Source organism: Artibeus jamaicensis, unplaced genomic scaffold (genome assembly GCF_021234435.1).
Source record: "Artibeus jamaicensis isolate MK-2021 breed Jamaican fruit bat unplaced genomic scaffold, CSHL_Jam_final contig_2259, whole genome shotgun sequence".
NCBI lineage: Eukaryota > Metazoa > Chordata > Mammalia > Chiroptera > Phyllostomidae > Artibeus > Artibeus jamaicensis.
This window is the reverse complement of record NW_026521468.1, coordinates 434,364-452,505: the sequence shown is the minus strand read 5'-3', so window position 1 is coordinate 452,505 and position 18,142 is coordinate 434,364. Positions and strand designations below refer to the sequence as shown.

Sequence of the window (18,142 nt, the reverse complement as noted above, 5' to 3'; positions counted from 1 at the left end):
TGGCACAGAACAGCCAGGCGAGTCCTCGGGCTGCTCACATGGGCAGATCTATGCACACCAGGTCCTCCACGGTGCACGTAGACCTGGGTTCGTACCCTGCCCGTACCTCCAGGTTCATGTCTTAACTCTTTGCACTCAGTTTCACTTCCAGCATCACTAAACTTCTCCCAGGAGCTGACACATGCCATGCAGTTCCATTGGCCTTTGCTTTTGTCATGTCCTTTCATTTTTCTGGAATGTACTTTCACCTTCCCCTTCCCTCCACCTCTTCACCTACCTCTGAGTCATTTCCAAGTTCAACTCAGTCACCTCCAGTAGTGCTGTCCTAACCCGTCACCACACACACACACACACACACACACACACACACACACAAACATACACACACTGGCTTGGTTAGGTGTGCTAACATATGCCAACAGCATCCTGCGGTACTGTGCTTATCCCCCTGCCCATAAGGCGTTGTACTGAGATGATCTATTTCTCTTCCTCCAATGATGAACCAGTTCATTCATTCTAGCTCTCAGTACTGAGCTCAATGTTTAGAACAGAGTTGGTAATTAATTTCTATTTGTTGACTCAAACTACATTAGATGGGGATTGTCTCTAGGACAAGAATTCTAAAAGGTAGATATTTACTTAGAGCAAAAACTTCAGCATCTAGTACAACTTAACTTCTCTCACCCTTAGGTTTTCTCATCTGCAAAATGGGAAAACTAATATTCATCCATGCAGATTGCTGGGAAAGTGAGATGACTTTATGTATGTTGAATGCCTGGCACCTAGGAAGCACCAAGCACCATTCATTTATATTCCTTGTTGTACATCTGAGCATCACTGTATCGAACAGGCTCAAAAGATGTGCTATTTATTACATACCATGTCACTGAGAGTGGGAAAGTGTTCAGCAAAGCACCCCCCCCTTTTTTTTTGGTTTTTCAGGATAGTTCACATCCAGTAGCAGAAACAAATTTTCTAATAAATATACTAAAGAAGGTCAAAAACCTCATCATCAGATTGAGGCTGTCTTATAATGAATGGGCTCTTTAAAGCTGATCTACAAGTCCACAGGGTGAGTCCTAGATTACAGGGTTTACGAGTAGGGGTTTAGCACTAGGAGCCAAGAAGAGCTGGGGAACACGCGTGCATCTGATGGACGTTGCCTCTCATCCTGAACCACCCAAAGGAACTGAACAGCTCAAGGCTGTGAGAGACTTCAGAAGATGACCTGGTTTAGCCTCATCTGGCTTTAGGCAGATGAATATCGAAGCCACTTAGAAGAGATAGTTCCTTTTTAAATCCCAGAAATAAACCCCACTGGTTTCCTGATTATCTAGAGTTTTCTGTCTTTTCCAGCTGAAATATTTTCTCTTCTCAATTAATGACAGCCATCTCTTTTTGTCTTCCAAGTTGGTACAGATGTTCTCGTACACGTGGCCCATGGAGATTCTTGCCATTTCACAGACAAGGTCACTGGGGCTGGCCGAGGGCAGCCCTTGCTCTAAGTCACGCAGTTGCTGAGTGGTGGAGAAAGGATCTAGGTCCTTCTTGGTCTTTCCCTTCCTCCTCCTCCTGTTAATCTTCCCCATCCCCATTTCTGACTCTTAGGATCGGAGGATATTTAAAAGATTATTTTGGAGACTAGGGAATGCATATTCTGTTTGCAGGATTTTGAAAATTTCCTAACATGCAGGGCCCCCCCAGACTGGTTTCTAACAACAACAAAAACTTGCAAAGCTGTTAAGACGAGAGCATGGTCTGAGCATGGCCAGCACACAGTCATTCACACTACAGTCTTTTTCAATCTAACCACAAAAATCCTACATTTTATCACCAGCATGGTCAGCATTTGCTTGCTCCCATTCTGGTAATTGCACTCTTGCAGAACCTGCAATTTGAATGATGTCACCCAAAAAGCCCCCGTGATGAAGACCAGGGACACATCCGTTGTCTTAGGTCCCTCAGTGTGCTGCAGCAATGGAAACCATGCAGCACAGAGCCACCACACAAGGGAACAGAAAAGGTTTCTGCTGGAATTTGAGAAATAGTGGACTTAGGTGAAATCACATAAAACAGTGTTTTGATAGACTCAAAGCAAACCAGGGCTTTGTGCAAAAGAATTAACATCAGGACTGGCCTGTGAAAAGCACTGAGGTCCCCCTTTCTTGGGAAACTGAAGAGCTGAGATGAAGGCAAATCTCACATCTGAAAATCTCTTACCTGAAACTCTGCCTGTGGGTTGGATATTGGGGCTGCTTATCTGGGTTAGGGTGACAATGACCCTGGCCAGGCCACAGTGGGTGGGATGCTCCCTTCTTACTGAGGTGACTCCAGACAGCAGTTTGACAGTCTGTAAGTTGAAAATACAGGCTCTCTTAGTACCATGTCTTTTTGTTTAAAGTGAATGAAATAACATATATTCCTATTCCTAGTGTTTGGATCTCTGTACATGTTCTAAGCCAAATAACAATATGTGAAACCATAAATCAAGCAAGTTCTTCATTTATCTCACTAAATGGGGCAGAATGTGTGATAACTGCTGCTACACATTCACCACTTTGACGTGACTCAGAGCTGAGAAAAGGCTCGGAGTCCACCATCGCTCAGCGTTTATTCTCAGCAGGAGGCCTGTGGCACGTTAACCGTCTGACACTCTTTCGTCTGTGGGACTCAGACACCGTTTCACAAATCTGGCTTCCAAAAACTGAGACAGCAAAACGATCCACGAAGGCCAAGGACCTCGAGGACTAGGACCCTGGGGGACCAAAGAGTGTATTTAAAACTGATCACACCAAACAAAACATACTCCGGAGACACATTTGGTCTCACCGTCATCAGTGACATTTGGACAATGTTCTCTTCAACCAACCTTTCAATTTGTAAATTTACTTTCAGTCCCCCCATTTTTCCAGCTGAGGCTAAAAAAGACAAAGCCATTTTATGAGTCCTCCGTTCACTTAATTCCCCTTGCCTTTTTCAGAAGCCCAACTTCACCCTTCACAAGCAATCAAAACAACAAATCTAAGCATCTGTAGGGGACCGGTTTGTCTTGGCCTAGCAAATGTGACTCAGCTTTGCATGGAAAACCTACAGAACCAAAGTGGTGGGCAGGAGTCAGACCTTCAAACCGAGTTTTCCTGTGGGAATCAGGCCTAGAAAATGCATACAGACTGTTATGCTTGCTCTTGCTAAAACTCCCTCACCCTGGTCTAAAACAACAAATACGTATTGTCTGTCTTCAAGGTAATTTCCAAGGCATGTCTGAGTTTTCCCAAAGACAGAGCTAATCAGCTCATTGCCATTCCCCTCTGCATGTTATTTTCATTTTCTTGATTGTACCTAAAATGTAGACAATAATATTCTATGTAATAGATAATAAATCTTTCTCTGATGTAAGACCCCAGGAAAACAGTAAAAGCCTGTCTAGGCGAGGGTTGAGGTGCTCCCCTCTTGAGGGGGTGGCCAAGGCACCCATAGGCACTCTCCCCTTGAGAGAGTCGTTGTGTCTGCTCCCTTTTTCCACATAGGACTGTTGTCACCTATGCATCTATTCTTGTCATCAGCCACAACAGGTGGACTCTGCTAGACAGGGTCCACCGCAAGCATCTACTCCAGAAATGTAATTGATTTCTTTACAAATATTTTCAATATACTTTGCAGAACTCAATACACGGACTTATATCACACCTACAAAGCAGGAAATGCCCCAATTCAAATTTTATTCCTAAGACCCTGGGAGGATCATTCAAAAAGGCACAGCAATATCAGTAAAATCCACATTTAGTGTGGCCTTAGTGTCCCATGAAAATTTCTTCTCCTTCCATTGCTTTATATGCCTTTGTCCTGACTTCCTAAATTTGTAATTACTGCGATCAGAAACCACTTAAAATGGTTTTTCTTTCTCTTCCCTCTCCATCTCCAACAGCACAGCACTATTTACATAGCAAGTGTCTCATTACCCATGAGCAATAAGCCAACGCTAATGGCCTATAACAGCAGGTGGTTTGGGTGGCTATTTCCACATCAACAAGGGGAGGCAACATGTAGTTTCCCAGAAACACTGCACCATTCTTCTCATAGCAGACTGGGTGCACGTCTTTTATGAGCCATTTTAGTTTTGTTTTGTCCTGTTTTAGAAATTACTGATTCATCACAAGAAATCAGCCTGTGAACATTATGGTCTCACACTCAGTGATGGACAGTGGACAAAGGGGAAAGCATGAGGGAGGCAATACTGGACACTACTGGATATTTCAAACTTTCATCTTGTCACATGGTCTGGAAAACCAGCTATTCAATGAGTAATTTCTCAGAAGATATAAATCATCAGGGATTCATTTCAAGGGAAAAGCAGGAAGAAAGGAAGGCATCCTATAGTGATGTTGGAATGGCTGCCTCAGCCACTGAATCCACCAATCCTGAGTTCTCGTGTCAATGGGCAACCACAACTTTAGGAAATGACCTTGTGTCCTAGGGGTCATCAGCACCTGGCCAGGGTATATAAAGGACCCCAACACAAGGAACACATTCGCCCCTGAGAACACCCAGCTCCTCTCACCAGTCCCGCCCAGCCCAGACCCAGACGCCACCATGACCGGCTCCTGCTGCGGCTCCACCTGCTCCTCAGTCTGTGGGGGAGGCTGCTGCCAGCCCTGCTGCTGCAGGGACCCCTGCTGCTGCCGCCCCTGCAGCTGCCAGACCACAGTGTGCCGCCCTGTGACCTGTGTGCCCCGCTGTACACGCCCCATCTGTGAGCCCTGCCGCCGCCCCATCTGCTGTGACCCCTGTGGCCTGCAGGAGGGCTGCTGCCGCCCCATCGCCTGCTGCCCCACGTCCTGCACGGCCGTGTTCTGTCGCCACCGGATCTGCTGTGACCCCTGTGGCCTGCAGGAGGGCTGCTGCTGCCCCATCACCTGCTGCCCCACGTCCTGCACGGCCGTGGTCTGCCGCCCCTGCTGCTGGGCCTCCACCTGCTGCCAGCCCATCTGTGTGCAGGCGCCCTGCTGCCGGCCCCCCTGCTGCCAGCCTGCCCCCTGCCGCAGCACCTGCAGGACCTCCCCCTGCTGCTGCTGCTGAGCAGCCCAATAGGACACATTCAGGGTGTTCATAAATGGAAAAACTCTTCCCACCCCTGATAAATCAGATGAGAGATAACACCTTTGCAACCTCCTTGCTCTTCAAACTAACTCAGCAGTGACCGTCTATTCATTTCCACATAATTATGCAGCTATCTGGCCCTCTTTAATAATCTTTAGAAAAATTCCAGTTTTCATCATGTGAGTTCTTGGCTTGAATAAAATGAGTGAACAAAGACCAAAATCCCTCTTGAGTGGCACTCCAGGCCACTGGCTCAGCATCCCTCCTCTACTGCTTCAAGATGGGGTATTTTTCCCAAACAAGGTTACACTCATGCTGGCATTCTGCACGGTAAAATAATAAAATTATATTTCTGGGAAGCAAATCTGTTTCTCTTTACTGCTTATTAACCATAATCTTCAAAAACGTATAATTAGCTTGAGTTATGGTATGCAGAATCAAAAGAACCAAAGGACAAAGGATTCTCCCTGACCATTTTTCAGCCTTAGGAACAATTCCGGTGAAAAAAATCAATCATTTTAATAGCAGTTCAAATAATTCAGAACACCTCTGACTAAGTACTGTCATATTTCAAGCTGCAGGTTTTGTGGTGATGCCGAGGGGTGCAGAGCCTTCAGCGGGTCTCTCTGTAATTGTGAGCAACTGGTGAATCATCGGCCCACTTGACAAGGGGGAAGAGCCCATGTCTTTCCTGAATTGGAAAAGTGCTGGGTGACTCATGTCAGTTGGTCCCTGGGAATCCCTAATGACTGAACACCTGTGCTGGAAGAACCGCCTTCCAGCTTTTTCCATGGCTCCGACCAGCACCATCACGGCCAGTTCGAATTCCAGTGGGGTCACTGCTGCTGAGCTGATGGAGAGAAATGTACTTTGGCTGGAACCACTCCGATTTCAAACTCTAAATAATTTTCCCATTAAACAACGTTAATGCACCCAAGATAGTGATAACATAAATGCACACTGGATGCGTTGTTGTTGTTAAACACTTTTAGGCTGGCCAGGAAATGAACTATTATTGTTTTCCTGAGAAACATGTAGCTAGTTCCCAACGTCCAATCTGTAATGGTTTTGTGGGACATGCTGCCTGTATTCCTGGGCACATCTACCTGCCCAGCGAGGGCGGGCACGCAGGACCGGCTTGGGGAAGGTCTGGATCTGAACTGACTTTGCTCACTACTAGATTCCCACTGAGCTGCACACTATTCAACACATAGCGTATAATCAGAAACTACTTGTTGAAGCATCGAATAAGCTCTAAGGGTTGGAGGAGACAGACTCCACCCCACCTACAACCATGCTGGACACATGCATTCTTCTAATAAAACAATGAGCCTGACAAGGCTTGTCAGCTTTATTGTAAGAAAACAATAAAACTGACAAGCTTAGTCTTGTCAGTACATGTACAGTGGTGTTTTCTCTTTACTGAGAGTTTAGCAGTTTACCAATGGATAGGCTCGCCTGTCCAATTTCCTTCTGCGTATTCTTGACCAGCATTTTAAAACATGTCTCATTTCATCTGTTTTTCTTCATCCCAGAATTTTTCTTATTAGCCTTCTAGAGACTTCCTCATCTTTCAGTATTTTCTCAGACACAGACCGTTTTGTTTTCTCCCAGGCTCACCGTTGTTACTGGGTCGCCTGTGCCTCCGCAGTAACTCCGCGCCCCGGTTAGCCACGGTGGCTGTGCGGATCGGGTAGGCTGCAAGGACCGTGCCAGCAGGCGGGGCAAGAGGAAGGCCTGAAGGGAGCCTTCAACTACAGACCTAGAGCAGGCTTCGCTGGAGAGCCAAGGGTCAGGACCGAGCGAATCCAGAGAGGCAGAAGCTACCAAATCGCTGAGTGACGGGGTTCTCCTCAGGCTCTGAGAGTGTGAAATGACTGGATATCAGAGCTGGTTCCGGGGGCAGGAAGAAACGCCAGCACAGCACGGGGGGGCGGGGGGGGGGACAGTGGGGCGAGAGGCACCAGGGTGAGAATGGAGGGAGTCTAGAGACCACCTCCGGCTGGGGTCACCACCCGGGGCTTTGTCATGCTGGCAGACGGCCACCTTCACATAGGTCGTGGCTTTGTTCACAGTGCCCCAGGGCCAACCAGTTATGTCCAACGTTATCATCTATACTACCTCCTGATGGCATGTTCCAGAGTTTTGGGAAGGCCGTGGGGGAGGTAATTCTTCCAATTCCTGAGGATACTGGTAAGACATAGAGTCCTGTCAGGTGACTCTGAGAATTAGCCATTTCACAAAGAACAACTATTAAAAAATAAATTCACTGTTAAAATTCCCCAAATAAAACAGACATTACTTAGCGACAAGGAATGTGACACCCACCACTCCAATCTTCAGCTTCTTGGGCTGACAAATAAATGTTTCTACAGACGTTTTTGGAATAATTATTGGTTCCGATGCTGCAGAGTGTATGACTTCAGGCAAGTCTCTTATCTGGTTCCTTGTGTATAAAATGAGGACGACAATAACACCTACCTCATAAGACTGTTACAAAAGAATAAATTTATTTATTTTGCATAATGCTTGGAACAGAATTAGAACTCAGTGATACTGGCTATCATGAAGATTATAAATAATGAAATTCACCTTGCTATGAAAAAATTTAATTATGACAATTAATGAGCAGGTAATCTACGCCCCCCCCCCCAAAAAAAAAGCCAAATTTGTAATGGAATGGTGGTTACCATAGACTGGGTTTGGGAGAAAAAAGCAGATAATTGTTTAAAAATAAAGCACACTGGTGGTAGCCAGGAGCCAGAGAGAGGCAGTCAGGGACAGATGCTGTGTAATGGGTACAGAGTTTCAGGTGTGCAAGAGAAAAGGGTGCTGGACATGGAGGGCGCTAACGATTGCACAATACTAGGAATGTATTTAATGCCAATGAACTGCATACATAAAAATGGTTAAGATAGTAAATTTTATGTTCTGTGTACTTTTCCAACATTTTTAAAATGAGAACAACAACAAAAAGGAATACCGATGGTAGAGCTCTACTAAGACGCAATCCCAAAGCTCCAAAAAGTACAGTGAAAAATTCTTCTTTTACTGATCAACCGTGACTTTTAACACACCTCCGTAACACAGTATTTTTCCCGAACTCATTTTGCCCAGAAGGGGCGAAAGGATACTCAAACTTGGGGAATTCGCTTCCACTGTTAGTAAGTAGTCCGAAGAGTATGCGAGCTATCACGGCACCGGTTGGTAAACGCATCACTAAATTACAAAGATAATTGGAGACTTTGAAGTTAGGGTCATTAAGTTCATATTTGAGCCATTAATAGAAAAATATAATGAGTGTTTATTGAATAAGGAAAACAAAGAGTCTTTCCTATGTATCCGAGCACCTGAAAAAGGATCTAGAGAACTTACTAACCAACCAGTGCCATTGCAAAAAATAAATAAATAAGCAAACAAAAACAAGGAAGTGGCCCTATGTCCTGGGTAGGGTATATAAAGGGCCCCAACACAAGGAACACATTCATACCTGAGAACACCCAGCTCCTCTCACCAGTTTGCCCAGCCTAGACCCAGACGCCACCATGACCGGATCCTGCTGTGGTTCCACCTGCTCCTCAATCTGTGGGGGAGGCTGCTGCCAGCCCTGCTGCCAGCCCTGCTGCTGCCGGGACCCCTGCTGCTGCCGCCCCTGCAGCTGCCAGACCACAGTGTGCCGCCCTGTGACCTGTGTGCCCCGCTGTACACGCCCCATCTGTGAGCCCTGCCGCCGCCCCATCTGCTGTGACCCCTGTGGCCTGCAGGAGGGCTGCTGCCGCCCCATCGCCTGCTGCCCCACGTCCTGCACGGCCGTGGTCTGCCGCCCCTGCTGCTGGGCCTCCACCTGCTGCCAGCCCATCTGTGTGCAGGCGCCCTGCTGCCGGCCCCCCTGCTGCCAGCCTGCCCCCTGCCGCAGCACCTGCAGGACCTACCCCTGCTGCTGCTGCTGAGCGGTACATCATCCCTAAGTGTCCCCAATAGGTGGCCGGGTCCACCTGCTGTCCCTTAGCTTCACTGCAGAACAACAAGCCCTTCCTTGAGAAAGTTTCTCATCTCTTCAAACTAGGTTTTAATAGGCACCGAAGACACCTTTCCTGGCTAACTACTGTTCAAGAATCCCCTGTCTTCTTAAGGCCCTGGTAACTCATGTTGTCTGTTTTCTAATAAACTTTGTACTCTCAGCACAAAACTCCTGGTCTTTGTGATATTTCCTTTCAGGAGATTCTGTCTCTCTGTTTTGCCTTGAGGTCATCAAAGAAAATGCCAAATAATCCTCTTATATTGTTTTATACAGTCATCTAAATCTGGTTAGTTTTCCTATTATCCTTTGAACAGCATTCAGGGGCCACAGAGCTGAGTGAGCAGGTGGGCGGGGCTGTGTTCTCATCACACATGCAGAGTCACTTGTGCTCACTACTCCAGACTCACAAAACACCCTCGAAACGACCGGTAAGGAGGCCACATCTGGGCCGACCCTTGGACACGCACATTCCCAGGCAGAGGGTGCATCCACTGACCTGACTCCCGCGAGCACAGAAGGAAGAGCCTGGCATGTTGGAGGTAGGAGCAACCTACAGTGACATCTGGCCAGTCACCTGATTTTGAAGCTGAGGAGCAATAAGTAATAAAAAATTAGTGGTTACTAATATAACCATGATGTAATTATAATCAGCAATGCTCAGGAAAAACCCAGGGGAAGCCAAGGCCCCCAGTGTCAAGCCTTTACGTCAAACGCTCCCTCTTAGTGCAGTTCCTCTGCCCAGAGGAACTGTCTTGTCCTTCGTGGCCAAGTTGAACTTCTCTTTGAACATGCACTCTGCCTGGGTGGTACACTGTTATTTAGAATGTTATTCACAGTGTTGACTCCTGCGGACATTACATCCACATTGACTCTCAAGGGCTGTTCGCCTTTGTACTCAGGAATTGGACACAAACGGCATTTTCCAAGCAAATTAATTGATTGTTGTCAATCTACATGCATTTGTTAAATATCTACTATGATAAAAGCATTAAGCTTTTATTGTCCTGAGGGAACAGAAAGACATAAAACAGGGTTCCTGTTTCAAAGAGGATTTAATCCACCCAGGGAGAGGAGGTATGCATAGAAAAAAGGTCAACTTGTACATACTATAAACAATATAAATATAGAAGAAATGCCAAAAATAGTGGAAGACTATAAACCTTTAACATCATATAATTGCCCTACCATATATGTAGGCTATAAAATATTCAACTATTTTGTGGGAAAATGTGTTCTGCATGCCTAGATGCATGCTTTAGGTATGTGTTTGCCTTAAAAAATTTGGAACATTTTACAAGAAAATCTAAGAGTAACTAGAAACAATATTCATTTTCTTCTTTATATTTTATTAATAATAAATTTAAATATGAACATATACAGCGTTTGGCAGAAGTAACGCCCATGCGAGTGTGGTTGGTAGTGTAATCATATGGGTGTAATAATTTACAGTTTTAATTTGAACATTTCCCCTAAAATGTCATATGGTGTGCTTGAGTGTGATATTATGTTACAGAATGACATGCTTATGATTTTGTAATAAAAGATTTTGTAGTAAAAAAGGGGCGCTATTTGTGCTGAACCCTGCATGTTTAATTACTTAACCAATACAAGACGCTAACTGCCAGGCACTGTTCTGTTCTCAGTGCTGGACAAACATTATCTCACTGAATGCTCACTACAGCCCTGGTACGTACTGTTACTATACCCCATAGCCCAAGGACACACAGCCAGTAAGTGGCAAGGTTCTCAGTGGGTGTCATCCAGTTTTAGGGTTAAGTGGCATCAGAAAACAGCATATGCCCCACCTCTAGTGTCAAATCACAGACTCCCGTGGCATAAATTATTAAGACATGACCCATATTTTCTCTGGCTGGAAATAAATTTTGCCTGTGGGGGGTGGGGATGAGTGTCTTAGATTGAATAAATGCTAGAATCTCTTGCTGAGGGACTCCTGGACTCTATCCTTGTGTATCTTGTATAAAGGAGAAGGGAAATTCTCTTTAGGATATTTTGGCCAGACATGTTTAGAGTAGAGAAATTAGGCTTGTTAAACTGATGTGTTACGTATCTTTGGAAGAGGTTCCCTTTACATGGAATGTGATCATGATGAAGAACTCCCAGCAACGAGAAATACTGATTACCATAAAATGTGCCTGGAAGAGCAAAGCACAAGCAAGAAAGGCAAAAACCAGCAAGTGGGGCTACATCCAACTAAGCTTCTGCACAGCCAAAGACACAGTCAGCCAAACGAAAAGGCAAACTACTGAAAGGGAGAGAATTGTGCAAACCGCATATCTGATAAGGGGTTAATATCTCAAATAAATAAGAAGCTCCTACAACTCAATAGCAAAAAGGGAATCGATCCAATGAAAAAATGAGCAGAGGACTTGGATGGACATTTTTCCGAAGAAACCTGTAGACGGCCAACAAGTACACAGGAAGGTGCTCAGCGTTACTAATCGTCAGGAGAATGCAAACCAGCACCAAGAGGTGATATAATCTCACACCTGTTAGAAAAGCTAGTCAGAGAGAGAGAGAGCAAACGCTGGTGAGGAGAGGATGTGGAGAAAAGGGGACTCTATGCGCTGCCGGTGGGATTGTAAATGGATGCAGCCACTGTGGAAAAGAGTATGGAGATTCCTCCAAAAAAGTTAAAAATGGAGCTACCACATGATCCAGCACAGACCCCTTCACTCACGTGTTAAGTAGAGCATTACTCACAATAGCCAAGGCACGGACTCAACCTACACATCTAATGACAGATACACAGATTTAAAAATGAGGGAGGCATAGCTCCATCTATAGATGTACACACACACACTACGAAATATTATCAGCCATAAAAAGGAAGTCTGCCATGTTGGACACTGTGGATGGGCTTTTGGGGCATTACAGTAAGTGAAATAAGTCAGACAGAGCCAGACACTGTACGATCTCACTTACATGTGGAATCAAAACCATAGAACTCAGAGAAATGGAGCATAAAAGGTGGTCACCAGGGGCTGAGGTGTAGGAGAGAGGGTGAGATGCTCGCCAAAGGGCACAAGCTTCCAGCTGTGAGATGAAGAGGTTCTGGGGACCTAACTGCACGGTGCGGTGGCTGTAATTAACAAGCCTGTATTGTGTGCTAGGAAAGGAGAACTTCAATGTTCTCACCATAACAATAAAATAATCATGTGAAGTGAAGGATATGTTAATTAACCCTATTTCAGTGACCATTCTGCAATAGACATGTGTCAGATCATCCCAATATACATCTTACTTATTCAGTATTATGTGTCAATTATATCTTAATAAATCTAGGTGGGGGAAGAAAGCAGAATATAAAAGATTTTTTTTCATTTGTTTGTTTGTTTGTTTTAATGTAGGCTCTGGTCACTGCTTTGAAAAGATCACAGATGTCCACAGACAAGGGAAAGAATGGAAAATATGGGTGAGTCAAGGCCCTCAGAGATGAGAACGATGCTTTATTTCTCCCTCCTCTGTCTCCCCAGCTGTGACTGTATGTTTAGTCAATTTACATTCTTTACAAAGTCTTCAAATTGTGTTTGAAATTCCATTTAGGGAACTTTAGCTCCTGGGGCCCAAGGCACATTCTTTTAAATAATGAGAATGATCCTGAAGTGACCCAGAAATCTGTCTGGTGAACAATAGGAGGGGTAGAAAAGAAAAGCAAGGAGACTGTTCCCATGCAATTCCTTAACCGCCTCTGCCGGTGCTTCCGGAGGAAGCAAGTCCAGCACGCTCCTGGCAGAGCCCTCACGGAGCGACGGCGTGGCCTCCCAACGCACTTCCTCCACACAGTGTTCTGTGCATGTTTGCAATGTGGGTTGAAAACCTCCATCTGGTCACTTCTTAGTCACAGCACCAGGTCAAGGTCAATTAAGAAAACACTTTTCATGACATTCTTCTCTATCACATACACAGAAAAAAACAAGTATAAAAAAATGACATGTTTCTATAGATGACCCACAGACATATGAAAGGATGCTCGGCACCACTGGCCATCAGAGAGATAAAAATTAAAACCACAATGAGATACCACTTCACACCTGTCGGAATGGCTACCATCGATAAATCCACAAACAACAAGTGCTGGAGAGGATGTGGAGAAAAGGGAACCCCAGTGCACTGCTGGTGGGAATGCGGACTGGTGCAGCCACTGTGGAAAACAGTACGGAATTTCCTCAGAAAACTAAAAATGGAACTGCCTTTTGACCTGTCAATTCCACTGCTGGGAATATACCCTAAGAATCCCAAATCACCAACTCGAAAGAACCTATGCACCCTATGTTCATGGCAGCACTGTTTACAATAGCCAAGTGCTGGAAACAGCCCAAGCGCCCATCAGTAAATGAGTGAATAAAAAAACTGGTACCTTTACACAATGGAATACTAAGCAGCAGAAAGAAAGAACTATCTTTTGCAACAGCATGGATGGAACTGGAGAGCATTATGCTAAGTGAAGTATGCCAGGCAGTGAAAGACAAATACTACATGATCTCACCTATAAGAGGAATCTAATGAACAAAATAAACTCATGAGCAAAATAGAACCAGAGGCATGGACACATGGAACAGACTGACAGCAACCAGAGGGGAGGGGGGAGGGGAATAATGGTGGAAAGAAGGGGAAGGGACTAGTCAAAGAACATGTATGAGTGACCCATGGACATGGACAATAGTGTAGGGATTGATGGTGGGAGAGGAAGAGTGGGCTGGGCGGAGGAGGGCAAAGGGGGGGAAATTGCAGCAATTGTAATAGAATAACAATAAAAAATAAAACTAAAGGTATCTTAGGCAAAAAAAGAGTCATGTCTCGGAGATAAGATGAGCATTTTGTGATGAGAAGGACCAGAGGTACACACAGCATGAACAGGAGAAAGGGAATAAAAAATGGGTGACCGTCCCGGATGCTGTATTCCAATACTCACCTGGTTTACAAAAACAAAGTTTTGTGCCTCCCATACAAGTATATGAGCTGCAGTCCTATTCAGGCAAACATGCGTTCCGTTATCTCATGTGATACGCACTTCCAAGGAATTCACGCTGAAGGACATGTCTAAATCGTGTGTGATTAACATGTTGGCTTTTTAGGGGAGCTTTTGGGGGTCACAGAAAGAATGTAGTCATTGTTCTAGAAACCAATATACCATGTGTTAATTTCTTTAAAAAATAGCAGATCCATTTTATCTGGGATTCCTCAGATGCTATCTACTCAAAATGACCATCGAGAGCTGCTGTCAGCTGAAACGGCTGTGAGTGCTTGGGGTTTGATGACAAGCAGCATGAATATACCCATATTTAGGATGCAATAAGGGTTCATTAGTGACATCAGGACTATGGCATGAGCAATGCAACCATTAGTCAAAATTCTACTTAATTGGCCCAAAGATAAACGAGAGGGGTCATCAGTACCCGGCCAGGGTATATAAAGGACCCCAACACAAGGAACACATTCACACCTGAGAACACCCAGCTCCTCTCACCAGTCCCGCCCAGCCCACAACCAGACGCCACCATGACCGGATCCTGCTGCGGCTCCACCTGCTCCTCAATCTGTGGGGGAGGCTGCTGCCAGCCCTGCTGCCAGCCCTGCTGCTGCCGGGACCCCTGCTGCTGCCGCCCCTGCAGCTGCCAGACCACAGTGTGCCGCCCTGTGACCTGTGTGCCCCGCTGTACACGCCCCATCTGTGAGCCCTGCCGCCGCCCCATCTGCTGTGACCCCTGTGGCCTGCAGGAGGGCTGCTGCCGCCCATCGCCTGCTGCCCCACGTCCTGCACAGCCGTGGTCTGCCGCCCCTGCTGCTGGGCCTCCACCTGCTGCCAGCCCATCTGTGTGCAGGCGCCCTGCTGCCGGCCCCCCTGCTGCCAGCCTGCCCCCTGCCGCAGCACCTGCAGGACCTACCCCTGCTGCTGCTGCTGAGCAGTGACTCAACTGCCTAGAACGAGCAATCAACCTTCTGAAAAAGTGATACTCCAATTTCTTTGCCCAACAGACTTTCCCTGAGCCAGAAGACCTCTCAAGTCAGCCGGGGGTTGCATGGAAATCCACACTCATCTATTAAGACTTGGGCTGTTCTCAAGTCTGTGTAAGAGTAGCAACTTCTTTCTTTCCATCTTATATCTTAGGTCTTTGTGGCATGTTTGTTTTCTAATAAACTCATCTTTGGCCTAGCAAACACAGCTTTGGTTTTACTTGTTCATTCTATTTTTTCTCATTAAATTTTAACATAACAAAAATGTGCTGATTAACTACCATCTGCAAATTACACGTGGTATTGTGTATAAAAGAAATTAAAACTGACTTAAAAATGTTCCCCTCTTCAAGAAACCTCCAGGAAGGTGAATCAAATGGACAATAACCCAACTAAACATTCGAATACGGAAAAATAAAAGTACGATGCACTGTATGGTATCAACAGAGAAGGCACTGTTGATCGGGGCGTACAAGAAAGATGGAAGGGGAAAGCAGCACTTCGAGGGGTTAAGATTTGGGGGTGCAGATCTCAGGGAAGATGGCATTCTCAACAATGGAAATGGTTTGCATAAGGTATAGACTGGCTCTTCAGAGGGTAGTTGGCTGGGAGCGCTGGATATGTGTAGAATAATAGTGGAAGGCAAATTTGGAAAATCTGTGTGCTTTGAATATTAACCAAAGGCGTACCCCCGGAAAAGCAATGAGCACTAAGGAGCTGTTGAAAGCCTGGAGGCAGGGGAATGGCATGACGGGAGTTAGACACCAGGGGCATTCCTGTGGTTGCTGCTTATAAAAACAGAGGGCCAAAGCTAGATGTCTAAGGACTCTACGGAAACGAACCGAGAGCTGTACTGAGATGATGGCCACAGAATAAAGAAGACACAAGGGGTACGGGAGACCTAAATACCCCAAAGGAATATCAATTAATACAAATGTGAGAAATGAGAAACAATTAGGAAGCAAACATGACCATGCAATTTGGGAGGAAACTCCTCTGGTCAGTAGACACCGGAAAGAATTTTAACGTATTTATGCTTATTTACTATGTGTTTAAAATCACTACTCCACAGTGTATTCTACCTTCCACTAATATTCACATTCCACTAATATTCATGTTCCTCTTTTTCTTTTATTTTTGGCGGGTGCCAGGACCAGTGATCACTAGTCCTACATGTGTCTCTCACAACAGGAGCCCTTTTTGAGCTGTTATATTTTTGAAGGAGAAGGCAAAGAATTTTACTAACACAAACTGATTCTGGAAAGCAGCATGGTATGAAATAAAATGAACCGATCTGGGAGTGAAGCAGAAGAGTTTTATACCCAGCTCTTCTGACTATGTACTGGCTGTGTGAATGCAGCAAGTCACTAACCTCTCCAAAATGCAGGAATCCCTAGACTCAGTAGTATTCTAACATCAACTGATGCTTAGAGGAAATGAAGGTAGTTCCTAGCATAACCTCTGAGATTGAATGAATCTATATTTGACTATTTTCCTTGCTTAACCCTCCCTATCAATACTATACTGATTTGTGCACTAGAGCAAGATATGAGATAGACAGATTAGATCTTGCTTTCTGCATAATCCTTTAGTGCCTCATGCATAGTAGGATTTAATAAATGTGCTATTTATTTTAAAATGATGTCAGTTTCTGTAGCTATGAAATTAAGTGGTTGGACAAGATGATTTATTAAGGTTTTGATTTCCAATAGGTAATGATTCCATGTAAACATGTTCCAGCTTCACACCTACAGTCTTGGTTACCCCATGACACGGATGTCATTACTGACACTGGCATGAGTCACATTTTAATTCCATCCCTGTTCTAACCAACACCTCTACCTCGTAAAAGCGATGTGCTTCCATTGAGGGTCAGAAGGAAGGAATAAGCGTACCACAAGTAGCAATAATATGTTCCTTTGGCCACAACTCTTTTTTTCATTTGCCCCCATGTAACCATAAACATCAAAGGGAAAATCACAGTCTTTCTTTTAGCAACCACCAGAAATTGTTTCAATTTTTATTTTGCTAAAATTTATTTTAATCTTTTTGCACTTATACTTACTGAACAATATTTGATCACCCATCTGCCTTATAAGCACTGTGATCCAGAAAAAAGTGTTTTCAAATTCCTGCTTTTTCTTTTTCTGGTCCTCCTGTATAAATTAAACTGTTGTGCTCTTTGGTCTGATATCTTTGCATAAAACACAAGATGTAGTTATGCAAAATAATGTAAACTGAAGTGAACCCCACCTTTGAGAAATAATACTGTCCAGATAATCTGCATAGTTGTGGTTTTCATGTTTCATAGAAATATAATTACATTAAAATTTTTTGTATTTTTTCCTAATTACTGAATATGAATTGTAGCCCATATTTTAAATTTGTGATAACAAAATACCCACAGTTAGTTGGAATGGAAGAGTTTTGTCTCATATATCCTCCTGAGTGATAAATGTTTCCTCAAGGCTGAATGTGTGAACTTCAGGAGAGAACATAGAAATTGGAGAGATCCAATTTCTGAAAATATTTCTAAATTTTTATGAATGTGGAGGTTATCAGAATTTTTATCTGGGCAATTATAGAGACCATAATCTTATTAATCTAAAAAATATAAAGATAGCCTTACGTGAAGGACATGGTTCATAATAACAGTAATTGGGTAATAATTTTTTCTGAAGACTCAAATTTTGGTCAAAATGATGCCACAATCGCATCATCTCATGAGTGAGAGGTACTTTGTCAGGTGAACAATTACAGCACTATTTGGAAACAAAACATCAACAACTCTACCCAGGACTACCAAACACATTTGGTAAATGCTAGCTGAGCAACAGGGAAAAACCAATTTGGACATACATTTAAAAGAACTCAGTATTTGAACAATCAGAGGGCCCTAGAAAGCTTCTTTAAAGAGTAACAAGACAAAAATTCTGATGGTCACAAACACAGAAACTGGCCAAAGCCTGTAACAGGCCCCAGCGGGCAAGCATTCCTAATGCAGAAACTCCCCTGAGCAAACCCACTCTCAGCCCAACCCCCAGCACC

General features: G+C 44.6%; 2 protein-coding genes and 1 pseudogene across 2 annotated transcripts; all 3 read left to right on the top strand.

Annotated features, from left to right (window-relative positions):
* Window positions 1-4,590: 4,590 nt before the first annotated feature.
* On the top strand, window positions 4,591-5,076 carry LOC119037509 (keratin-associated protein 2-3). The gene is made up of 2 exons (XM_037129723.2): window positions 4,591-4,810; window positions 4,904-5,076. The coding sequence occupies exons 1-2, from the start codon at window positions 4,591-4,593 to the stop codon at window positions 5,074-5,076; spliced, it is 393 nt and encodes a 130-aa protein (XP_036985618.2).
* A 3,566-nt stretch (window positions 5,077-8,642) lies between these two features.
* LOC119037507 (keratin-associated protein 2-3-like) lies at window positions 8,643-9,047 on the top strand. The gene has a single exon (XM_037129721.2). The coding sequence runs from the start codon at window positions 8,643-8,645 to the stop codon at window positions 9,045-9,047; it is 405 nt and encodes a 134-aa protein (XP_036985616.2).
* A 5,591-nt stretch (window positions 9,048-14,638) lies between these two features.
* LOC119037506 (keratin-associated protein 2-3-like) lies at window positions 14,639-15,042 on the top strand (annotated as a pseudogene).
* The last annotated feature ends 3,100 nt before the right edge of the window (window positions 15,043-18,142 follow it).